The sequence below is a fragment of the Erpetoichthys calabaricus genome, chromosome 18, assembly GCF_900747795.2.
Source record: "Erpetoichthys calabaricus chromosome 18, fErpCal1.3, whole genome shotgun sequence".
Taxonomy (NCBI): domain Eukaryota; kingdom Metazoa; phylum Chordata; class Cladistia; order Polypteriformes; family Polypteridae; genus Erpetoichthys; species Erpetoichthys calabaricus.
This window is the reverse complement of record NC_041411.2, coordinates 7863925-7886320: the sequence shown is the minus strand read 5'-3', so window position 1 is coordinate 7886320 and position 22396 is coordinate 7863925. Positions and strand designations below refer to the sequence as shown.

Below are 22396 nucleotides of genomic sequence, written 5' to 3'. Positions count from 1 at the left end.
GGTCACTAATTAAGAAGGTGATTAGAATGAAAACCTGCCACCACTGCGGCCCTCCAGGCTCTAGGGTGCCTCTTTCTCTTGCACGATTTTGCTCAAACACTAATTGGCATGTCATCCTCTCAATAACAGGCTTGAGTTTCGAGGTTGGGATTTTTCCATCTGGACGTTTTAGCTCTAGATCGTCCTTAAGAAACTGTGACACACAGATGGACACACACCCATTGTTGAGATAGTGAAGGTTTTGGTATCGGGGGGACCCTAAAACATCGCAAACTGGAGATCAAAAATTTGGACAAATTTAAAGCTTTTGCTCCTCCTCCATAGACAATAAGTTATAGCGAGGGAGGGCACAAAGCAAAAGGCTGTGTCACACTCCATTGATGTTGGTCCCTCTATAAGGCACATTTGACAATTTATACTATAGCTCAGGAAAGCTGTTGTAACAAGCTCACCACTGAATTACATAGTTAATACATTCATGAGCAGAACTGGACCCCATTTGGCATCATGACAATTATGTTTGTTTATCAAGATGTGAATTTATGAACATGACAACTAAAAATTAACTTCTCGGTTAGAATGAATCTTGACACAGTAAGAAGCAGAGCAAAATTAGAAGCCTATTGACTCTCGACAGAATTGCTCAAGTAGGTTTTCCCCTTCTAATGAGGGTGATGATTATTGTCTTATAAGATTTGACTTCTAAAATCCCAGCTGTACAAAGGGAAAACATGTTGGACACAAAGGTTTTTGTTTCTATATTTATTTTCTACTCTTGTGTATTAACATCTCTTTTATGTCCTGAATGGTTGACAGCAGAGTGACACAGCAGACAACAGTCATGTCTTACTACTTCTTCTTTGAGTCTTTGTTCAATTCTGTAAATGCTTTATTGCGAAGACTCTGCTTTTAATATATGTTGTTTGACTAGTCCAGTGTTTCTCAACCTTTAAGTATTTGCGACCCGAGTTTTCATAAGTTTTAATCATGCCCCCCCTAATGTTTTTTTGAAAGGAGCCCACTAATACCAATTTGTTCTTTTTTTAATTAATGATATATCATAGATGCATATTTTATTCTATCTATGTTTATTGACATTTATCTAACTCTATATTTATTTTTCTAGTATCAGAATGTAGTTTAAGTTTATTTGTTTTGGTTTCAATAGATGTATTTTTCATATTTTTGATTCTTGTTTTCTTTTTTTTACATCTTCGTGCCCCCCTAGGGCGGCCCACCCCACAGATTGAGAACCACTGGACTAGTCCAAGTTAGACGAGGATATAGACTGGGCCTTGTGACGGACTGGTATCCGTTCCAGTGCGGTTTTTGTGAGGCTGATTTTTGAGGCATCACCTAAAAGAGCTCTTCACATCCCTTCTCTGGAAAAGGAGGAATTGACTGACAGAATAAAATGAGACAACAAATAATTGATCAGGATTTAATTGATTGAATGTATTCTTAATGTGTTAAACTTTATGAAATGTTACTACAGATAAGGAAAATGAGCTCGAATTTGAAAAAAGTAACAATTTACGTCTTTTTTTTTTTTTTATATAAAGCTGGGTTCTTGTGTTGTTCTCTTTAAAAAAAGAAAGGCTAAGGTCACTGTTCTCAACAGCACTGACGGGTTCTTATTCTGGTGTGTATGTGTTTTGTCTTAATATTATACTGTAGCTTAAAGGAACTGCCTTGGAAAATGTATTTGCAACAAATGTTCCCTCTGAAGCAGAACATTTTTTACAGAGCTTCCTCCCACAACCTAAGAGGCCCTGTTTTCCTGTTTCTGGCAGAAATGGCATAATATTTGAAATCCCAGCTGGGACATCAGATAGATTTTAGTAAGCATTTTTTTTTTTTTTTTTTTTTGCATTGTATGTAATGCTTTTAAGTAAATAACAATTTTGTTCACAGTAAGATTTAAAACATCTGAAATAGCACTCTTGCTGTCATTTTATTCTTCTCTCATGCCCATTTGTGTGTTTGTGTATGCAGCACCTCTGCTGACCCGAAAGGAATGTGAAAGATTTCCTCTGCGCAGATGTTGTGGTGATCACTGAGCCGAGAAACATGGCTTTGGAAGTCTACTGTGATCTACTGTCTCAGCCCTGCAGAGCCATCATACTCTTCCTCAGGTCCCTGGAGGTGCCGTTCTCCACCATGGAGATCAGCCTGTTGACAGGTAAAGCTGACAGCTCCTGAAGGCTTAGCTGGCTTGAGGGTGTCAAACTGAGCGTTTTTCTCAAAGCAGCTGATACGTTGGGGGACTACATCATATGCAGTATTTAAAGATAAATACCTAAATAAATGTAATTTGACAAGGTGCTGCTTGCTGACGCATTCTGTGCTTCAGTTTTTTGTATACAAGAAATGCTAATTTAAACGCATCAAAAACTAATTAAAATGACTTCTCCAAATGCCAACTATTGGCAGAAATAATGTATGTTATATTTTTATTGGGATTTTATGTTTAATTTTGCAGCAACTGAGCAGTGTAGCCTAGTGCCTGGGGTGTTGGACTTGACATCGCATGGCTGCCAGTTCAGTTTCCTACCTGTGACTCGGACGTAGGTTCTTGTCAATAAGGAGTGTGGTGTTTGTAAAGCGCCTTCTTGTATTCTCATTAGGATTGTGATACCTAAAATTGCTGGATGGGACTTGAAACTGTTGTACAAAAACAAAAAACAAACAAGAGCTCTAAAACCATAGCAGAATCTCCCGATTGTGCTTTTTCCTCCCTCATGCCACTTACCAGATGTTTCTTAATTTGCGACAGATGTGGTCATGTTCATCAGAGGATCGGAAAAATAAGCAGGAGTTGACGTGGCTTTTTCTTGTAGGTTGTTGGAAACCATTGGGCTTCAAGACCTGCATTGCTTTTACACCCACTTCACACTTTTTGGCCGCTGTGTTTTCTTCACTTATTGACATGTAAGAATTGCGGCATCGTATTTACATTTCATCCGAGAAAAGAAACAAAATTTATGATGTACGTGTTAATTTGGGTGACAATTTGAGGTTTTAAGGAGACCATAATAAATGGGATAAAATCATTAGTTATACTTCAGAAGGGAATAGAGACTTCCTGGTCTTGCGATGCCCCTGAAGCTGTACAAGTGCACACTTCATGCCACAGGCAACTTCATTCCTTGAAGGTGTTGAGAGTTAACAGCTCTATAACAGCATATTCATACTTGTATTGTACATGTTGGAAATTGTGTGTTTGTAGTGAAAGAATCTTAACCTCTGCTAGCATTCTTCAGGAACCAAAGTCACTAAAAGGTGTGTTTTCCACTAGTGACATGGCCATGGTCTTCCAAGGTGCTAACTTACACATGAAGATTAGATGTCACACATGCAGGCCAGTACAGATCACTGCATTGTGATCTCACATTGAGGTCTTGTCCAGATCGTGTTTTATTTGGACCCTAGCATGATCACATGGGTGAATCTGTGGACATTGGTAGATTTGTTCTCCAACTTGAATTGAAGGGTATGAATCTGTCGATTGCAGACCCCCGTGACCCTGTAGTTAGGATATAGCGGGTTGGGTGATGAATGGATGGATGAATCTGTGGGTTGCTTCTCAAGTTTTTTTTTTTTTTTTTTTTTAACCAGTTTGAGGCCACAATAAAGAACATTCAAGTGTATGAATTGGTATGAAGTGTGGAAAGTAGCAAAAGAGAGATGAGAACAGGGGGCTGCAGTTAGCATGTGGAGGGAATTTCTATTGAAGAAATCAACAAGGGAGCTCCAAAGAGTTAAAGGTATGTGTTATCTGTCCATAACAAAAAGAGTTAAAAAACCCCAGAGAGAAATATTGGAGTCCTACTGAGGGTAGGAACTTTGAATGTTGGCAGTATGACTGGTAAGGGAAGAGAGTTAGCAGATATGACGGAGAGAAGGTTTATGGATGTGGTGAGAGAGGACATGAAGGTGATGGGTGTAACAGAGCAAGATGCAGAGGACAGAAAGATATGGAAGAAGATGATCCGCTGTGGTGACCCCTAACGGGAGCAGCCGAAAAAAGAAGATGAAAGCTTGTTGACCATGTGAACATTCTAGAAGGAACCGTGCAGTGCCCTAGGAACCGATTTGTCACTAGACATCATTTGATTTGATTTGATTTTTTTTTGCTTGATTTGTAGATGTGCTTTTGAAGGCCTCTCTACATGTTAGTGTTGCAGTGACCTGAGAGCTGGGAGGCCACAGCCTTCAGGCAAGAAGTAATCCATCATCATAATAATAATAATAATTAATTAATAGATTTTATTTATTCATAGGCGCCTTTCTAAACAGTCAAGGACACCAAACAAGATAAAACAAACATTATAACAAAACTAAAATACAAAATTTAAAATCCGACAGAACAATTGTAGTCAAAGAGGAAAAGCTGTCTTAAACAGATGAGTTTTAAGTTTAGATTTGAAAAGTGAGTCAGATGGTAGCGAGTTCCAGAACTGGGGAACAGAGCAATTGATGTGGTAGTAAGACGGTCGAAGGGGACAGTCAAGTGGATGGAGGAAGAGGATCTGAGGGTACGGGAGGGAATAGCAACATGGAGGAGGTCAGACAGATACGGAGGGGCGAGGTTGTGGAGAGCCTTAAAAGTTAACAGAAGAATTTTGAATTGAATGCGGAACTTAACTGGAAGCCAATGAATCTGCTCCACGACAGGAGTGATATGGTGAGTAGAGGGGGTTCTAGTAATGATGAGGGCAGCTGAATTCTGGACCAGTTGAAGCTTATAAAGAGATTTGTGAGAAAGACCAAAGAAAAGGGAATTGCAATAATCCAGACGAGAAGCGACAAAGACTATGAACAAAAAGAGCAGTGGTGTGGGGAGTGAGGGAGGGGCGAATACGATTAATGTTACACAAGTGGAAATATGGAGACCGGGAGATGTGGGACTGAAAGGATAAAAGTACTGTCAAGGATGACACCTGTGGGGAAGGGGAGACAGAGGAATTATCAAAAACAAACGAAAAATAATCAGTTTTGGATAGTGTTGATTTTGTACCAATGAGGAGACCCTCAGTTTTGTCACTTGTTATTTAATTTAAGGAAATTTGAAGAAAACCAGGATTTGATTTCTGCTATGCAATCAATAAGTGAGCAGGGTGGAAAGGAAGCAGTAGGTCTGCTAGTGAGATAGAGCTGGGTGTCATCAGCTTAACTGTGGAAGCTAATCTTATATTTACGAAAGATATTACCAAGGGGACAGAGGTAAATAATGAAGAGGAGGGGCCCCAGGACAGAGCCCACCTGAAGTAACAGAGGTGGGTTGGAATGTGAAAGTTTTAAGCTGAACAAACTGAGTGCGGCCTGAGAGGTAGGATCTGAACCAATCTAGTGGAGTGTGGGTAATGCCAGTCGAAGATAATCTATTGAGAAGTGTAGTGTGACAAATCGTGTCAAAGGCTGCACTCAGACACTCAGATCAAGAAGGATGATAGTTGGAATTAAACCAGAGTAAGCTGCCATAAGGAGGTCATTAGTCATTTTTATAAGTGCCGTTTCTATACTGTGAAGGGGACGAAAACCAGACTGGAACTGTTCATAAAGATTACTTTGAGATAAATGAGAGTGAAGTTGAATGCTGACTATTTTTTCAAGAATTTTGGAAATGAAGGGTAGATTAGAAATAGGACGAAAATTACTGAAATTAGTCGGATCGGCACCAGGTTTTTCCAGTATTGGGGTTATTGCAGCAGTTTTAAAAGATGAAGGAACAGTACCAGTAGTGAGAGAAGAGTGGATTATAATAGAAATAAGGGGGACCAGAGAGGGGAGGCGGGCTTTGACCAGAACTGTAAGGAGGGGGTCCAGTCGACACGTGGATGGCTTAGACTTACAGACGAGATCTGAGATTTCTGAGAAAGTAGGAAACTGAAAAGAAGAAAATGGGTGAGTAGGTGGGTGAAGTTCAAATGAAATACTGGAAGAATCTGTACAGAAAGACTGATGTATCCTCTGGATTTTTTCATTACAAAAGGATATAAGGGAATTGCAAAAATCAGTTGAATAAAAGTGAGAAGGTAAATATTATTAAGCAGTGAAAACAATGACTTGGTGTTACCTTCATTGGAAGAAATAATGTGAGTATAATAGTTCGATCATTAAGTGGAATGGAAGAGTAAATCTGTACATAAATGTGCTTTGCATGGTAAAACCACCTACATGTGTTGTGTGCTTTTTTCCTCCCATGTGTTACCCTTCTTCATTGTGTTTTGGGCTGAAATAAACCCATTCTCTCTGCCTGAGCCCATATCTGGTGCATAGTGTGAGGCAAGGATGTGTAAGTACAATATTAAATATTTTAAGGGAAACTTCATCATAAAGCAGCATCTCCTGCATTGGATCCTCACTTTTTTAATCATGTGGATCTCGTTCATGATAGGTAATCATGAATTTTCTCTGCCACTGATAGGTGACAACAGGACAGAACAATTTTCCAGTCTAAATCCCAAGATGATGGTCCCAGTGATTGTTGATGATGGTTTTGTTCTCACCGAAAGGTAACTTTTTCTTTAAGTTGAAGCTCAACATTTACTTAGACACATTATAACACAGCAAGCGGTGTAACCCCTAGTGGCTAAGGTGCTGTCAGTTTGGCCTGTTTGTCTGTGAATCATTTGAGCAGCCAGGGCATTTATTGTACTCTACACTGTTTATCCGTTGTGGCACGCGGCTGGGGGTGGTGCCCAGCCGGGACGCCCAGGAGGACAGGAGGAGGGCTCATTCCTCCTCCGGACCACGAGGGGGCGGCCGCCCTGGTTCCTTTGAGGGCCACGGGTGCAGGGCTTGGAAGCCCAACCCTGTAGGGGCCCGTGGTCTCCGCCAGGGGGCGCCCCCATGCCTGAAGGACCCGGAACCCCAACACTTCCGCTACACCAGGAAGTACTGGGGGGAAGAAGTTTGGGAACACCCGGAGGGCTTCCGGGAACACAGCCGGCACTTCCGCCACACAAGGGAGTGTCTAGGGAGTGTCAGGGATCACCTGGAGCCCATCCGGGCACTTATAAAAGGGGCCGCCTCCCTGCAGAGAAGGACTGGAGTCGGGTGAGGAGTGGACAAGGTTGCGAGGCAGGAGAGAGGAGGCGGCCTGACGAGCAGGCAGAGACTGAGTGAGAGCCTGGACTTTGGGGAGATTGGTGCTTTGGCACTGGGTTTGTGCACTTTATTTATAATGTACAATAAACGTGTGGTGGACTTAAACATGGTGTCCGTCTGTCTGTGTCCGGGCAGCTTATCACACCGTTTTCATTACATTTAGTTCAACTCTCTACTGCCATGTTGTACAGTAATGGAGGATCGCAGGAATCGTTGGGTTAGAGGGGTCCTTTCATCGGATTGGCTGGCCCAGCGCTGTTTCAGCTGTGGAATGGCCAAATGGGGGAGGCAGCTTGATGGCTGAGGTCTCCAGGACTCTAAACAAATCCAAATCATATGTCATATCATCTACTGTTAAATTCTGCTCTGTACTTGTAATATTTACAGTGCATCCGGAAAGTATTCACAGTGCATCACTTTTTGTACATTTTGTTATGTTACAGCCTTATTCCACAATGGATTAAATTCATTTTTTTCCTTAGAATTCTACACACAACACCCCATAATGACAACGTGAAAAAAGTTTTACATGAGATTTTTGCAAATTTATAAAAAAAAAACTTAAAAAAAAACTGAGAAATCCCATGTCCATAAGTATTCACAGCCTTTGCTCAATACTTTGTCGATGCACCTTTAGCAGCAATTCCAGCCTCAAGTCTTTTTGAATATGATGCCACAAGCTTGGCACACCGATCCTTGGCCAGTTTGGCCCATTCCTCTTTGCAGCACCTCTCAATGTCCATCAGGTTGGATGGGAAGCGTTGGTGCACAGCCATTTTAAGATCTCTCCAGAGATGTTCAATCGGATTCAAGTCTGGGCTCTGACTGGGCCACTCAAGGACATTCACAGAGTTGTCCTGAAGCCACTCCTTTGATATCTTGGCTGTGTGCTTAGGGTCGTTGTCCTGCTGAAAGATGAACCGTCGCCCCAGTCGGAAGTCCAGAGTGCTCTGGAGCAGGTTTTCATCCAGGATGTCTCTGTACATTGCTGCAGTCAACTTTCCCTTTATCCTGACTAGTCTCCCAGTCCCCCACAGCATGATGCTGCCACCACCATGCTTCACTGTAGGGATGGTATTGGCCTGGTGATGAGCGGTGCCTGGTTTCCTCCAAACGTGACGCCTGGCATTCACACCAGAGTTCAATCTTTGTCTCATCAGACCAGAGAATTTTCTTTCTCATGGTTTGAGAGTCCTTCAAATGCCTTTTGGCAAACTCCAGGCGGGCTGCCATGTGCCTTTTACTAAGGAGTGGCTTCCGTCTGGCCACTCTACCATACAGGCCTGATTGGTGGATTGCTGCAAAGATGGTTGTCCTTCTGGAAGGTTCTCCTCTCTCCACAGAGGACCTCTGGAACTCTGACAGAGTGACTATCGGGTTCTTGGTCACCTCTCTGACTAAGGCCCTTCTCCCCTGATCGCTCAGTTTAGATGGCCGGCCAGCTCTAGGAAGAGTCCTGGTGGTTTCCAACTTCTTCCACTTACGGATGATGGAGGCCACTGTGCTCATTGAGACCTTCAAAGCAGCAGAAATTTTTCTGTAACCTTCCCCAGATTTGTGCCTCGAGACAATCCTGTCTCGGAGGTCTACAGACAATTCCTTTGACTTCATGCTTGGTTTGTGCTCTGACATGAACTGTCAACTCTAGGACCTTATATAGACAGGTGTGTGCCTTTCCAAATCATGTCCAGTCAACTGAATTTACCACAGGTGGACTCCAATGAAGCTGCAGAAACATCCCAAGGATGATCAGGGGAAACAGGATGCACCTGAGATCAATTTTGAGCTTCATGGCAAAGGCTGTGAATACTTATATACATAGGATTTCTCAGTTTTTTTATTTTTAATGAATTTGCCAAAACCTCAAGTAAACTTTTTTCACGTTGTCATTATGGGGTGTTGTGTGTAGAATTCTGAGGAAAAAAATGAATTTAATCCATTTCGGAATAAGGCTGTAACATAACAAAATGTGGAAAAAATGATGCGCTGTGAATACTTTCTGGATGCACTGTATATTTGCATTGAGGATGACTTGTGTTCTGTTCTGTGTATTGTATTGTATTGACCTCCTTCTTTTTGATACCCACTGCACACCCAACCTACCTGGAAAGGGGTCTCTCTTTGAACTGCCTTTCCCAAGGTTTCTTCCATTTTTTCCCTACATGGGTTGTTTTGGGGGGTTTTTCTTTGTCTTCTTAGAGAGTCGAGGCTTTTGGGGCTGTCGAGAGGCAGGGCCTGTTAAAGCTCATTGTGGCACTTCTTGTGTGATTTTGGGCTATACAAAAATAAATTTTATTGTATTGCATTGTAATGCTTTGAACCTTTTAATCCAAATTGAAATTCACAATTGAAATGAGATATAATTTGAGGAGTTGTCTCCCACAGTCTAAAGACATGCAGGTTAGGTGCATTGGCAATCCTAAATTGTCCCTAGTGGTGTGTGTGCCCTGCGGTGGGCTGGCGCCCTGTCCGGGGCTGGTTTCCTGCCTTGTGCCCTGTGTTTGTTGGGATTGGCTCCAGCAGACCACCGTGACCCTGTGTTAGGATGCAGCGGGTTGGAAACAGACTGACTGACTATAATTTGAGGAAGAATTCTTGATCTCAACATATGCCTTTGTGTGTGGACCCTGAGGTCATATTTGACATTATGTCACACATCCAGGCTGTCGCAGGGCTTTGAATTTGAAACTTCTCAATGCTAGTATAAACTATCAGGTCTGTTGGATTTGAAAACAAGAAGGAAATTTGCCCTTTTAGGAATACCAATTCATTTTGTAAGCAAAGCGTAAGTAAAGGCAACATGAATGTAGTGACCAAAAATATACAATGTGACAAGACATCAAAACTGACATTCTTCTCATGAAGCTTTAAACCACACCCTGCAAGAGCAGACTCAGTTTAATGTAAATATGTGAGTGTGTTGTCCTTTCTGGCGCACATATCTGGTGAACCTGTTAGCCTGCATGTCCCTAAAGATAACGTAACCTAATAGCCAAACTTCATCTTTTCGTTTGTTTCAGGACTGTAGAATTTCCTAAGAAATAAGTAACAAAACATCAGCTCATTAATCAGTTTGTTAAGCTCCTTACATTGTGATCGCTTCTTCAAAACGTTCTTATATGAACTGTATTTCTAGTTGTTCACTGCTACATCATTAAAATGCAAAATTTCCTTATTATCCATTCCTTTGAAAGTGTCCTGCCCCTTCATGAGTTATGCCAATGGGCTTTGGTCCAGGGAGACTTGTGGCTTCCTCCCACAGTCCATGAAAACTAGCAGTGTGATTAAGCATTGGTGTGCGAAAGGCCATGTAGTGGGATGGTGTCTTCTGTCCAAACATCTAAAGCTACTCGGATGGGTGGCCCTGCCTCTTTTAGGCCCTGTCCTTGATGAGGTGGGTTTACAAAATAAATCCTACACTAAAAAATGCCACCCAAAACCACGGTGTCAAATTAAACATTTCTGATCCTGTTTGTATTTGGTTCTGTCTCAGACACTCAGAAATATAGCAGTTCCTTTCTTCTCCTGGGTCTCAGGTCCGTTCCCAGGCCTGACAACTTGTATCCTCATTGCGTGAAGACATACAGTCTATAATGAATGATGACTTTTAAGTGTGCGTGTGTGTGTGTGTGTGTACATGTATGCCTTATGAAGAAATCTAGCATTCCATCCGGGGTTTGATGCTGACAGCCTCCCACCATCCTGGATTGCAATAAGTGGGTCCAGTAAACGGACAGAACAGAATGTTCCAAATGAGTCCTGACACTGTGGGTATACTAAGTAATCTGCATTTTTCTTTCAAAGTGTTGCCATCATGAAGTATTTAGCTGCCCGATACAAAGCAGCAGACCACTGGTATCCAGCAGACATCCAACGACGTGCTAAGGTGGACGAGTACCTTGCATGGCAGCATTTTCACACACGGCCACACGCAATGAAGGTCTTCCACCTTGAGGTATGTGGGGTGCATGTAACTTAATGTGGCATAATACAGGCTGGGACATCCTCAGAGTGACCATTACCGCTGTTCACTCAATGCTCGTTGATGTCGGTAGTGCTGTCAACAAACACGAATTGGGTTTTGACTAAACTTTTAGTCTTTTTCACTGAAATAGGCTTTTTCCACTTTACCAAGTAAGACTCAACTGCACAGCCTCAGTGTTCTACTCATCATGCTGCGGCTATAAGTAATAACTTCTGAAATTTTCCTCACTTTTAGGGCCTCCTGCCAAAGCTGACTGGGCAGCCAGTGAAAGAAGTCCTTTTGTCACGTGCGCTCAGAGAGCTGGAGGAGACCTTGGACCTGCTAGAAAACATGTTTCTGAAGGGTAAGAAGTTTCTGTGTGCAGATGACATCTCCATCGCGGACATAATGGCCATCTGTGAGCTCATGCAGGTAAGGAGAGAAGGTTTGAGGTCCAGGCTTTTGGTATTGCTTTATTAAGGTTACAAGCACCAAACATGCCCTGTCGTGCTGTGCCACCTGCAAAATGAAGCCATAAAAAGTGATGTGCTGGACAAATTATGTTAAGTGCATGAATGAACTGTCAGAATCAGGTGGCTCATTTAAGGTCTGTTACAGGATAGGGTATAGCAGGACAATATTTGATACCAGAGAGCACAAGAAGACTATGCAGGAGTGAATCTAACCCCTCAATGTGACAGTGCCTTCGCCAGGGTGGTATGACAAGTTGTCACTGCTCAGGAATTTATTTTGAGGCAGTCCACCCCTATCGTCGGCTCATCCCCTTTGGATGTGAAGTAGAAGGCCTTTAGATTAGAGAACAGCATTTCCACACATTTGTGTTAAAGAAAAATTTTGTCGGCTAAACGTCCAGTTGGGTTTCTGAATGCCAAAACCCCTGACACTCTCCATCAGGTACATTTGCTCAAGGTGCCATGCCCTCTTTCAGCCACTGGGCCTTTAGATTACTGGGCAGCTTTCTCTACCACTGTGCCAAGGGAGTTCTCCTTTAGTGCAGCTGGCTAAGGTGTCTTTTGACTTCGAGCCCCGGCTTTGTGGCCATCCTCCCCTCATGAGGATGTAGACTTCAGAGGGTCAGGGCATTGAGCAGTTAATTGCTGGTGACAGCCGTCAATGTAAGGTAAATTCTGAGGGGACACAAGCAAGAAAGAAAAAATAGCCTTGAGAGTCTGGCAGAGGAGGCCTGCACGGCTCCTCCAGGCCACTAGGTGGAAGTAGTGCAGTCATTACAAGTGTGTAAAGGAAAAATCAGGCTAATTTATTAAATGCAGAAATTAAATACAATGTAAAAATTCAAAAACACTGCATATGAATGCATACTGAGTCTCAATAGGTAACTTTCAGATCTCAAGTGGAGCACAACTAACTTTGCAGGTTGTACCCAAATCTTTAAATGTGATAAATGTTTTCTGTCTGGACCTCACTTTGAATCAATTTGTATTATGTCTGTTAATGTGGTAGCCCCTAGGAGCTGGTCGAGATGTCCTAGTGAAGCGCTCTCGATTAAATGAGTGGAAAAGAAGAGTTGTGGACCATTTGGGAAGGCAGCTGTTTGAAGACACTCACAGAGTAATCTTCTCCTTCAAGGACCTGCAGCCCCCCATTCAACGTCCGAGTCACCTGATAGCATTTTGTGAAAAACTCTGTGGAGTCTCAAGCTAAGTGGTCTTACTTTGGGCACTGGATTTCTGTTAAGGGTATAATGGAGCTGCCCTTGAACATGTTATGTAGTCCTCCAAGCTTACATTTTAATGTACTGCAAGATGATGTACGCCAATTTGAAGTGTATGTAGCAAATCGAGACCTTAAATCTAGCATTTTATATAAGAAAATGCGACTGCTAATCAAGGCATGTGTGTATAAAATTTCAAAGCACATTGCTTTAGTGTGTAGCAACTTTGTGAGCACTGTCATGTTCTCAGCCCTTATTTGACCTTTTGTTATGTAATTGATTTACATTTCAGTACCATTAGATGTTTATTAAATGGAAATACAGTACACCTTACAGTTTCCATTTTTCTATTTGCTAGTTGTGGTCACAAGGTGCGAAGGTCATATTTCAGAAGCCAGCTTCATGTAGTTTGCTTATGCTTGTAAGAAGTTCAAGCCGTTTCCTGCTAATGTCCTCGAGGAGCCTTTGCTTAAGAGGAAGGGAAAAGCACATGGTAACTCAAAGCATCTACGTACTCCTGGTTCCTCCAGCATCCCAGAACTTTTGCAAGTTAAGTAGCCAAATAATGGACTCAAAATGCATGAAACGTCACCCATGAAATATTTCATTGCAATCAATATTACAGTCTTCAGTGTTCTTCCGGCACTCCAGGTTCCTCCCAACATCCCAGAAATGTGCAAGATAAGTAGCCAAGTGTGGATGTGTATGCCCTGGCATCCAGTCTGGGGTAGGTACTGGCCAAGTAATTGGGTTTGAAAAACTAATAAATGGATTGTGGCCAGATCTGAGAAATTTAGGACTTTATCATAATGAAATTGTTAAAAAAAAAAAAATTGCATTACAAAAATGGAAATAACTGACTTAACCCACAACATAATGTATTTGAACAGGAAAACTAAACAATTTCTCCATTGGAGTGGGCCTACTTGACTATCTAGTGCAGGGGTCCCCAACTCCAGTCCTGGAGGACCACCATGGCTGCAGGTTTTCATTCTAACCCTGTTTTTTAATGAGTGCCCTGTTTGTGCTGCTAATTAACTTCTCGTGAATTAATTTTAATTGAATTGCTTTTTTAAGATTTGGTCGCCTGAATTTCTCAATCGTTCCTCTGAATTGCTTCATTTCTTTCCTTAAATGGCACACAAACAGAAGTGAAATGTGAAGTGAGTGAGCCAACAGAAGACCAACTAAGTCAGGACCTCAAACTGCTTCATTAGGCGCCGATTGTTGTCATTAATTAAACACGTTCTTTAATCTCATTGTGCATTAGCAGACATTTCTGAAATTGTCGATTTACTCTTTTCTAAGAGCACTGTTAAAATGTTTTGTATACTTGAGTAGATCAATATTCCTGAGACCTTCATCTTTCTTTATTTTCAGATATTGTATGATGGACGCCAGTTGTTTTAGCTCATTTTGTATCTCATTATTGTTTGGCTGCTAATTAAGGAAAACAAAACCATTAAGGGGTCTGAGTCTTCAAGAACAAGTTAATTAAAATGAGTTCAAAAGAAGTTAACTAGCAGCAAAAACAGGTTTCTAATTAAGAAAAGGGTTGGAATGAAAACCTGCAGCCACGCTGGTCCTCCAGCGACCCCTGATCTAGTGTTTCCCCAACATAATGAGACAACCTTCACAGTGAAAGCCTTAGGACTGTCATTCTTAGGTACCATTGGACCAGGGCCTGTGTACCCCAGGACATTGTTCCGCTAGATTATGACTGCCTGGTGTCAACAGTAGGACGGCACTAGCTAGATACCTGAGAATTCATGGGTCTTCAGATCTGCCTTTCTATGGTGACTAGTACCTCAGTGTGCCTTATAGATACTTTGTAGTGCAAATACTGTCTTATTTGAAGTGTGCCAGCTCTGGTGGATGTTGCTGAAGGTCACAACTGAGGGGTAGTGATGTGGTATGCATGGCACTTTGATTCAGTATTAGTCGTTACAGTAATGGTAAGGAATTGTCACGTGTGTAGAGACCAGTGAAGCCTGGGACCCGGCTGTCCACCACAGCTTCCACTGGTTATAACCTTGCCACTTTTGCTCAATTTGTCTTTAATTCTAATAAAATTTTCACTACATACGAAAAGAAATAGCATGAGGGATGCGCAACCTGCTGAACTAAATTGTTCATTTATTCCTCATAGTGAAGTCTGTCATTCCTTTACCAGAGGGAGGTTAATTTTTCACATGCACTTAATGGATAACTTGAATAACACATAATCAGCATCATCCTGAAGCAATCATAGAAAAACAATCATGGAGGTCAGTGGAAGCGTCTTGGCAGATTTCTATCCAGATTCCTTGGATGACAGATTTAATTTCCAATGCTAAACAGTGATTTATTATCGCAAAGATCTTAATGGGGTCTTAAACAGCCAAATTAGTGGTGGGATATGTCACAGAGCTTAGTGTCACCACCTATCTATGGCCTTGTTACTAAAGCAGCAGACCAGAAACAGAGTGTTTTTTATCATAATATATGCTGTTAATGAACTGTGCAACCTTTGATAAATAATTGCCTTATAAGAAAGCCAGCAGCCACATGAGCCCAGAGGAGCAGGGCCGGAAACTCTAGACTGAACTTGGCGGGGTATGTAGGGGGGCAATGAACTGCGTAATTTAGTTCAGGGCTTCGGGGAGCTGACGTCTACTCTGGGAGCAATGGCCACCGGTAGGACCCAGTCCTGCAAATGTATACTCTTTAGGACCTGGGAGGAAAAGTCTCATTGAAATTGGGAAATTGTGCAAATTCCTCACCAACAATCAATGACAATTGTTCTTTGTTTCCAAAGCGTCTGACTGTGCAGGCTTATATTCAGTTCCATTAGCATCAACCCCATGTATGTGTTTAATTTGTTTTTAAACTCTTATACAGGGGGTCCTCGGGTTACAACGTCTCGACATACGACGTTTTGAGTTTACAACTCTCACTCCCATAAAAAATGTAAAAAAATTGAGACGTGAGTGTTTCGGCTTACACCGTTAGCGTCGTACTTAGACTATGTGGGCGAACTAGTTTGGTTGCGCGCAGCAAAAGAATACGCAGTAACGTGGTGTATGAGTGAGGGAGTTGGCGAACTAGTTTGGTTGCGCTCGTCACAAGTGTTCCATTTGTGTTGCTTTGTTTGGCGACATTGTGGCCCTTATCATGGCTCCTAAATGAAAGTCAGAGTCTTCAGATGGTAGTGCTTCGAAGAAGAGGAAAGCCATCACGATGGAAGTAAAATTAGACATTGTAAAGAGATCAGAAGGAATAAAGGTAAGGAAGGTTTTTTGTCATTTTTTTCTGTTACTACAGTACAGTGTAGAGTACAGTATATCTATGTCCTTTTCTTTTGGCTTAGTTGTGTTTTTATGTTCTAGATTATGATTTCACAAATGTGTTAGGATAGGTAAGTGACTTCGGCTAGGGTGTGTTTCGACTTACACCAAAAATCGGGTTACCTCACTGTCGTAGGAACGGAACTGTGTTGTAACCCGAGGACCCCCTTTGTAATTAAATGACAGTCTTATGAAAAGTTGCAGCGTAGGAGGAGCTGCAGGCCATGAGAAAGACATCTTTATTTAAACAAAGATTTGAGATTCTTTTCCAAGGACAACCACAACAAGAAAAAGTGACTAAATCTAGAAGACAAACAAGAGCCCTTTACAGAAATATTTGGGTTCATGCTTGAATGGCCGTGGGACATGTAAGGATTACAAAGCAGCTGGGGCTGAGATAGATAGATAGATAGATAGATACTTTATTAATCCCGATGGAGATATACTGTAACATAGTCTGAGCAGGGTCACAGGGGAGTGGGAGCCTAACCCAGCAACACAGAATGCAAGGCAGGGACAATTCCTGGACACCTGTGGTCATAACGGGTTTAAGAAAATATTGATGGTACCCTGCAGTTACGAGCTGAAGAATTTATCTTACAGCCGAGATAATAAAATTGGAGAGACTAACAGAACATTATAGTAGAAAGTGTAATCTTTATGCATTTTAATGGAAAGTATCCTGTGCAATACTTCATTAATTTAATGTGTGGTGGCTTAACATGTGGGTCATTAAACTCTTGCGAGATAGTGAGAGACGCAAATTCATGTTGGTGCAGCTCTGACTTGTCGCTTAAAAAAGTGGAAGTGTCTCTTTATGAATGAAACAGATATGCCTGTCATTTGAAAGAAAGCGCAGCAAAGCGACTAGTGAAGTGTGGATCTACTCCAGACAAGACTTTAAAAGGCTTGATGAAGTGTTCCCTGTGTAACAACGTCATAAAGCGGAAATCTTAAAAAGGTAGGTACAGCCTACAGACAAATCAGGATAGCTGTGTGGCATCACTTGCATGAAGTTCTTTATCATACGCCAGAAGCCAACCGTTTGACTATTGATAAAACGAGCTGATAAATGGCGTGCCGGGGACATAAGGCAAGGTGCAGTGTGTGTTTTTTAAATTAAAGTACACAAGTTAAATGAGGGGCGGCACGGTGGCGCAGTGGGTAGCGCTGCTGCCTCGCAGTTGGGAGATCTGGGGACCTGGGTTCGTTTCCCGGGTCCTCCCTGCGTGGAGTTTGCATGTTCTCCCCGTGTCTGCGTGGGTTTCCTCCGGGGGCTCCGGTTTCCTCCCACGATCCAAAGACATGCAGGTTAGATGGATTGGCGATTCTAAATTGGCCCTAGTGTGTGCTTGGTGTGTGGGTGTGTTTGTGTGTGTGTCCTGCGGTGGGTTGGCACCCTGCCCAGGATTGTTTCCTGCCTTGTGCCCTGTGTTGGCTGGGATTGGCTCCAGCAGACCCCCGTGACCCTGTGTTCGGATTCAGCGGGTTGGAAAATGGATGGATGGAAGTTAAATGAGAGAAGTGTAGATTTCAAATGAAAGTCTGCTGTTTAATCTTTTACTATTTCCTTTTTAGGTGCGTTGGCATGCATATAATGTATATTGCATAAAGCACCTGTTGCGGTAGCCCATGTCTGCTGGCATGCAACAACTCGACCCCCTGTGAACTAAACTTGTTGAAAAGTGGCACACTTATTCTTCAAGAAAATCTGTCAAGACAGTACAATTTGTGTCTTAGATACCTTGAACAGATTGCGCTATACACAGTTTTAAAATTTCAAAGTGTTCCATTGAAAAGCATTGACGAACTCATCTATCGTAAAAGCATTTTAATTAAGTATTTCTTTTGATTTCGGTTCCCCCACTTGTAGATTTTGTACAGTTTCCATTTTTTTCACCCCCGATAGCTGCAGACTGCTTGTGTGGGACGAAAGTCACGGTCCCTGGTGGTTTGCACATGCGTGGGATGGCAATCCTCCATCACCAAGTGTAAATGGGCACACACAAGGAAACCTCAATATCAGCAAGTTGTTTGTGCTTTATGAAGTCTTTTCGTCAGTGTGCATCCAAAAAGAGGAGAAACACTGCACCAGCATCTGACTCATCAAGATGTCGTGTTGTTGCAGGTAAGTTAAATGATTTTTCTAATCGTAAAGGTATAAAATGCAACAAGCAGAGAAAACAAAAGGTTATCTCATGGGCCCAGCAGAGTAACAGGATTCAAACTGGCAACCTTCCGGATACCAGCACAGATCCTTAGTCTCAGAGTCACCACTCCGCCCTAAAATAGCTATTCCAGGGATGGATTTCCGGACAATGTATGACACTGGTGTACTCTTTGAAAGGGGCTATGTGTGGTCAATTTTATATTTGGTTCTGTTTTTCTTCATATCCACCCATTTCTTCTCTTACAGGTATACAGGAGGCAGAGGGCAAGAGGCATCAGGTAAGAAGCAAGTCTAGACGGGGTACCAGTCTGCAGGGCACATTCACCCCGACATGTACATCTGTAGGTTGTGGGATTAAATTCAGTGAAAGGTATTTCTAAATCTAGTGAGTCACTGGGCTGGAATGTCAACACATGACTCTCAAGTTGCTGCAAATAAAATCCTTGTGGAAAAATCATCTATCCTTTCCTAAGGACTGGGAATTTATTAAATATTAAGTAAAAAGAAACTTGCACAGCATGAGGAAGTGTAAACTGGGTGTAGTTATAGTTAACATACAAGTACAAACGGTCACGGGTACAGATGGGTTTGGGTTGAACTGACGTTTTTTGGTTTGACTTTCAGTAAATCTCTTCACTAACGTGTGTGTGTGTGTATAGGTGTGCAGTCAGATGTACGTGTGTCTGTATATCAGACTGGCATTAAGCCTCTTGCTAAGGAATCGCCCGATGTAAAGGCACTTATGTCCCACTTAATTGTTTGAATTGTGAGTGGCCTTTAAAGAACACTCACCGCCCGTCTCTTGTACACACAGTTGCACAACATGACATCATTATTATCATTGTCCCCTCGCAATGTCACATTATTGCTTTACCTCATTGTCTGCTAAACGTTATTTACTTACTCCAGCAATGCCTTTGTTTTTTTCCACTGCACAAATTCTTTCATTATGATGAACCAAGGCTCTGTGGTCAGCAGTAAAGTGGTGGTTTTCCTTTCAAAACCCCCTTCCATGGAAAGTTTACCCACCTCGGGGTCACACATTTGGAAACCAGGAGGCTGCAGTAACTCACATGGGCTGAGATTCACAGAGATACTAGCTGCTGTTTGTGCGAAAAAGAAATACTACAAAACAGATCAATACTTGTGAAGAATTAAATCTATCAGTTTAAGAAGAATTATAGGGGTCATAGAAAAATGGGTGGGGCGCTATGACACTGAACAAAGATATTTAGCAATATGGCAACACTGTCAAACCTGCTTAGAGTTTGGAGGGACCACGTCAACCCCTGTAGCATGGGCATAAGCAAGAGACAGACCTGAGCAGGGTGCCAGTACATTGCAGGACAAACACACTCGCAACTTGGTGTCAAAAGGGGGAGGCACAAATATATGAGTAGAATGTGCCAACTCCAAACAGGTGAGGCTGGACGTGTGAAGCAATGGCAGAGCCACTATGCTGCTGTTCCACCCATGCAACTTTATTCCGAGATGTTCAGTATTAACAGTAAAGTTTAAAATTTTTTTTTTTTTTTTTTTTTTTTTTTATAAAAGTACAGTATGTGCGTGACTGCGTTTATGACTGACTTTTGGTTCTGCCTTTGCAAACCTTGAATTCAACTTGTAAACATATTGATGTGGGTAAAGGATTTCCTGTTAATGGACTTTTGTTTTATTTTCACCACAATTGTACCTAGTGGTTCACCTCTACCACTCAAAAATAATAGTGATGGTCCATCAGGCACATACAGCCATATGAAAAACTTTGGGAACCCCTCTTAATTCTTTGGATTTTTGTTTCTCATTGGCTGAGCTTTCAAAGTAGCAACTTCCTTTTAAAATCTGACATGCCTTATGGAAACAGTAGGATTTCAGCAGTGACATTAAGTTTATTGGATTAACAGAAAATATGCAATATGCATCATAACAAAATTAGACAGGTGTGCAAATTTGGGCACCCCAACAGAGATATGACATCAATACTTAGTTGAGCCTCCTTTTGCCTCTAGACGCTGTCCTGCTATAGCCTTTGACGAGGGTCTGGATTCCGGATGGAGGTATTGTCAACCATTCTTCCATACATAATCTCTCCAGTTCAGTTCAATTTGATGGACAGCCTGCTTCAAATCATCCCATAGATTTTCGATGATATTCAATTCGGGGGACTGTGACGGCCATTCCAGAACATTGAACTTCTCCCTCTGCATGAATGCCTTTGTAGATTTCGAACTGTGTTTTGAGTCATTGTCTTGTTGGAATATCCAACCCCTGCGTAACTTCAACTTTGTGATTGATGCTTGACATTATCCTGAAGAATTGGTTGATATTGGGTTGAATTCATCCAACCCTTGACTTTAACAAGGGCCCCAGTCCCTGAACTAGCCACACAGCATGATGGAACCTCCACCAAATGTGACAGTAGGTAGCAGGTGTTTTTCTTGGAATGTGGTGTTCTTCTTCCGCCATGCAAAGCGCTTTTTGTTCTGACCAAATAACTCAATTTTTGTCTCCTCAGTCCAAAGCACTTTGTTCCAAAATGAATCTGGCTTGTCTAAATGAGCATTTGCATACGACAAGCGACTGTTTGTGGCGTGAGTGCAGAAAGGGCTTCTTACTCATCACCCTGCCATACAGATGTTCTTTGTGCAAATTGCGCTGAATTGTAGAACAATGTACAGAAACACCATCTGCAGCAAGATGTTCTTGCAGGTCTTTGGAGGTGATCTGTGGGTTGTCTGTCACCATGCTCACAATCCTGCCCATATGCCCCTCCTGTATTTTTCTTGGCCTGCCAGACCTGCTGGGTTTAACAGCAACTGTGCCTTCCAAAACTGACTTCATTAACACTCTGTATTACAAGTATAGCCAAGAAAGTTCTATTTCATGTTAACTACAGGGGCTAAAAACTATACCATAATCTCTAGCTATGAAAGAAAATTATATTCTATTCAAATTAAGCAAACACTAATAAGAGTTTAACTTAACTTGTGAATTTCCCCTTGGGGATCTATCTATCTATCTATCTATCTATCTATCTATCTATCTATCTATCTATCTATCTATCTATCTATCTATCTATCTATCTATCTATCTATCTATCTATCTAATCCTGCCAACTACACTATCTATCTCTCTATCTATCTATCTAATCCTGCCAACTACACTATCTATCTCTCTATCTATCTATCTAATCCTGCCAACTACACTATCTATCTCTCTATCTATCTATCTATCTCTCTAAAGCAAGAACTTTCTAAGATTGGCTCTTACAATATAATAATTCTTTAAACGCTGATTTGTGTTTTCTATCAAGTAAAATCCTTGTTTGTTATGATGCTGGAGAGTGGAAGGACATGTAAATTTATTTTTAATTTACTCCATATACATGACATTTGCATGAATAGCACAACTTTGGGTTCATGTGTCTGTCAGACAGCAGATATAAGCGTTGCACTTCTCCTTGAGGACATCAAATTGAGAGTATGTGAACCGCACTGACCTTGTGTGAGAATATAGGAATCTGAAGCTCAGTGCCGAATCCTGTACTACTGGACTTTTATGGCTCTTGGAGACATCTGAGATATTTGGACCACCTGGTTCATATCTACATTTACATTTATTTGCTTAATGGACGCTTTTATCCAAAGCAACTTTCAAAATAGGTAAACATAATCAAGTTAACATCAGTCTTTGGGGGTCTGTGTAGGAACAAGTGTTCCAGGAGAAGGTTACCAAATTGATCATCACAAGTGAAGCACTCCGAACAAAACGAGTAAGTTATAATTCCTAGCTTGCAAAATTAAACATATTGATTAGACAGAAATTCTCCAAACACTTTGAGAGAGTCAACATTAAGAAAGGCGGTGGGTGGATTGTTCCACTAGCCAGGTGCTACACATGAATAGAGTCTGGACTGAGATTTGATACAACCCAGAGGTGTTGCTTTAACAGACGTGAGATGTTGAGAAGAAACGTTGAACCTCACATCCAGTTTGGTCTGGTCCATTGACTACTGATTTGATCTTAATATGTGCCACTACAGGAAGCTAATGCAGTGATCTGAAAAGAGGAGTGATATGTGCACACAGATGTGCAGCTGCATTTTGAATCAACTGCAGTGGCTTCTTGAC

At 41.8% G+C, this 22396-nt stretch overlaps 1 protein-coding gene and 1 long non-coding RNA gene across 2 annotated transcripts; both read left to right on the top strand.

Moving 5' to 3' along the window:
* The first annotated feature begins 1999 nt into the window (after nt 1–1999).
* LOC114668557 (glutathione S-transferase theta-1-like) lies at nt 2000–13249 on the top strand. The gene is made up of 5 exons (XM_028824353.2): nt 2000–2182; nt 6431–6518; nt 10918–11068; nt 11333–11509; nt 12560–13249. The coding sequence occupies exons 1-5, from the start codon at nt 2071–2073 to the stop codon at nt 12758–12760; spliced, it is 729 nt and encodes a 242-aa protein (XP_028680186.2). The 5' UTR covers nt 2000–2070; the 3' UTR covers nt 12761–13249.
* A 2544-nt stretch (nt 13250–15793) lies between these two features.
* LOC127526247 (uncharacterized) lies at nt 15794–19032 on the top strand. The gene is made up of 3 exons (XR_007933902.1): nt 15794–16034; nt 18006–18224; nt 18513–19032. It is a non-coding gene; the product is annotated as an uncharacterized LOC127526247 (long non-coding RNA).
* Nucleotides 19033–22396: the final 3364 nt, after the last annotated feature.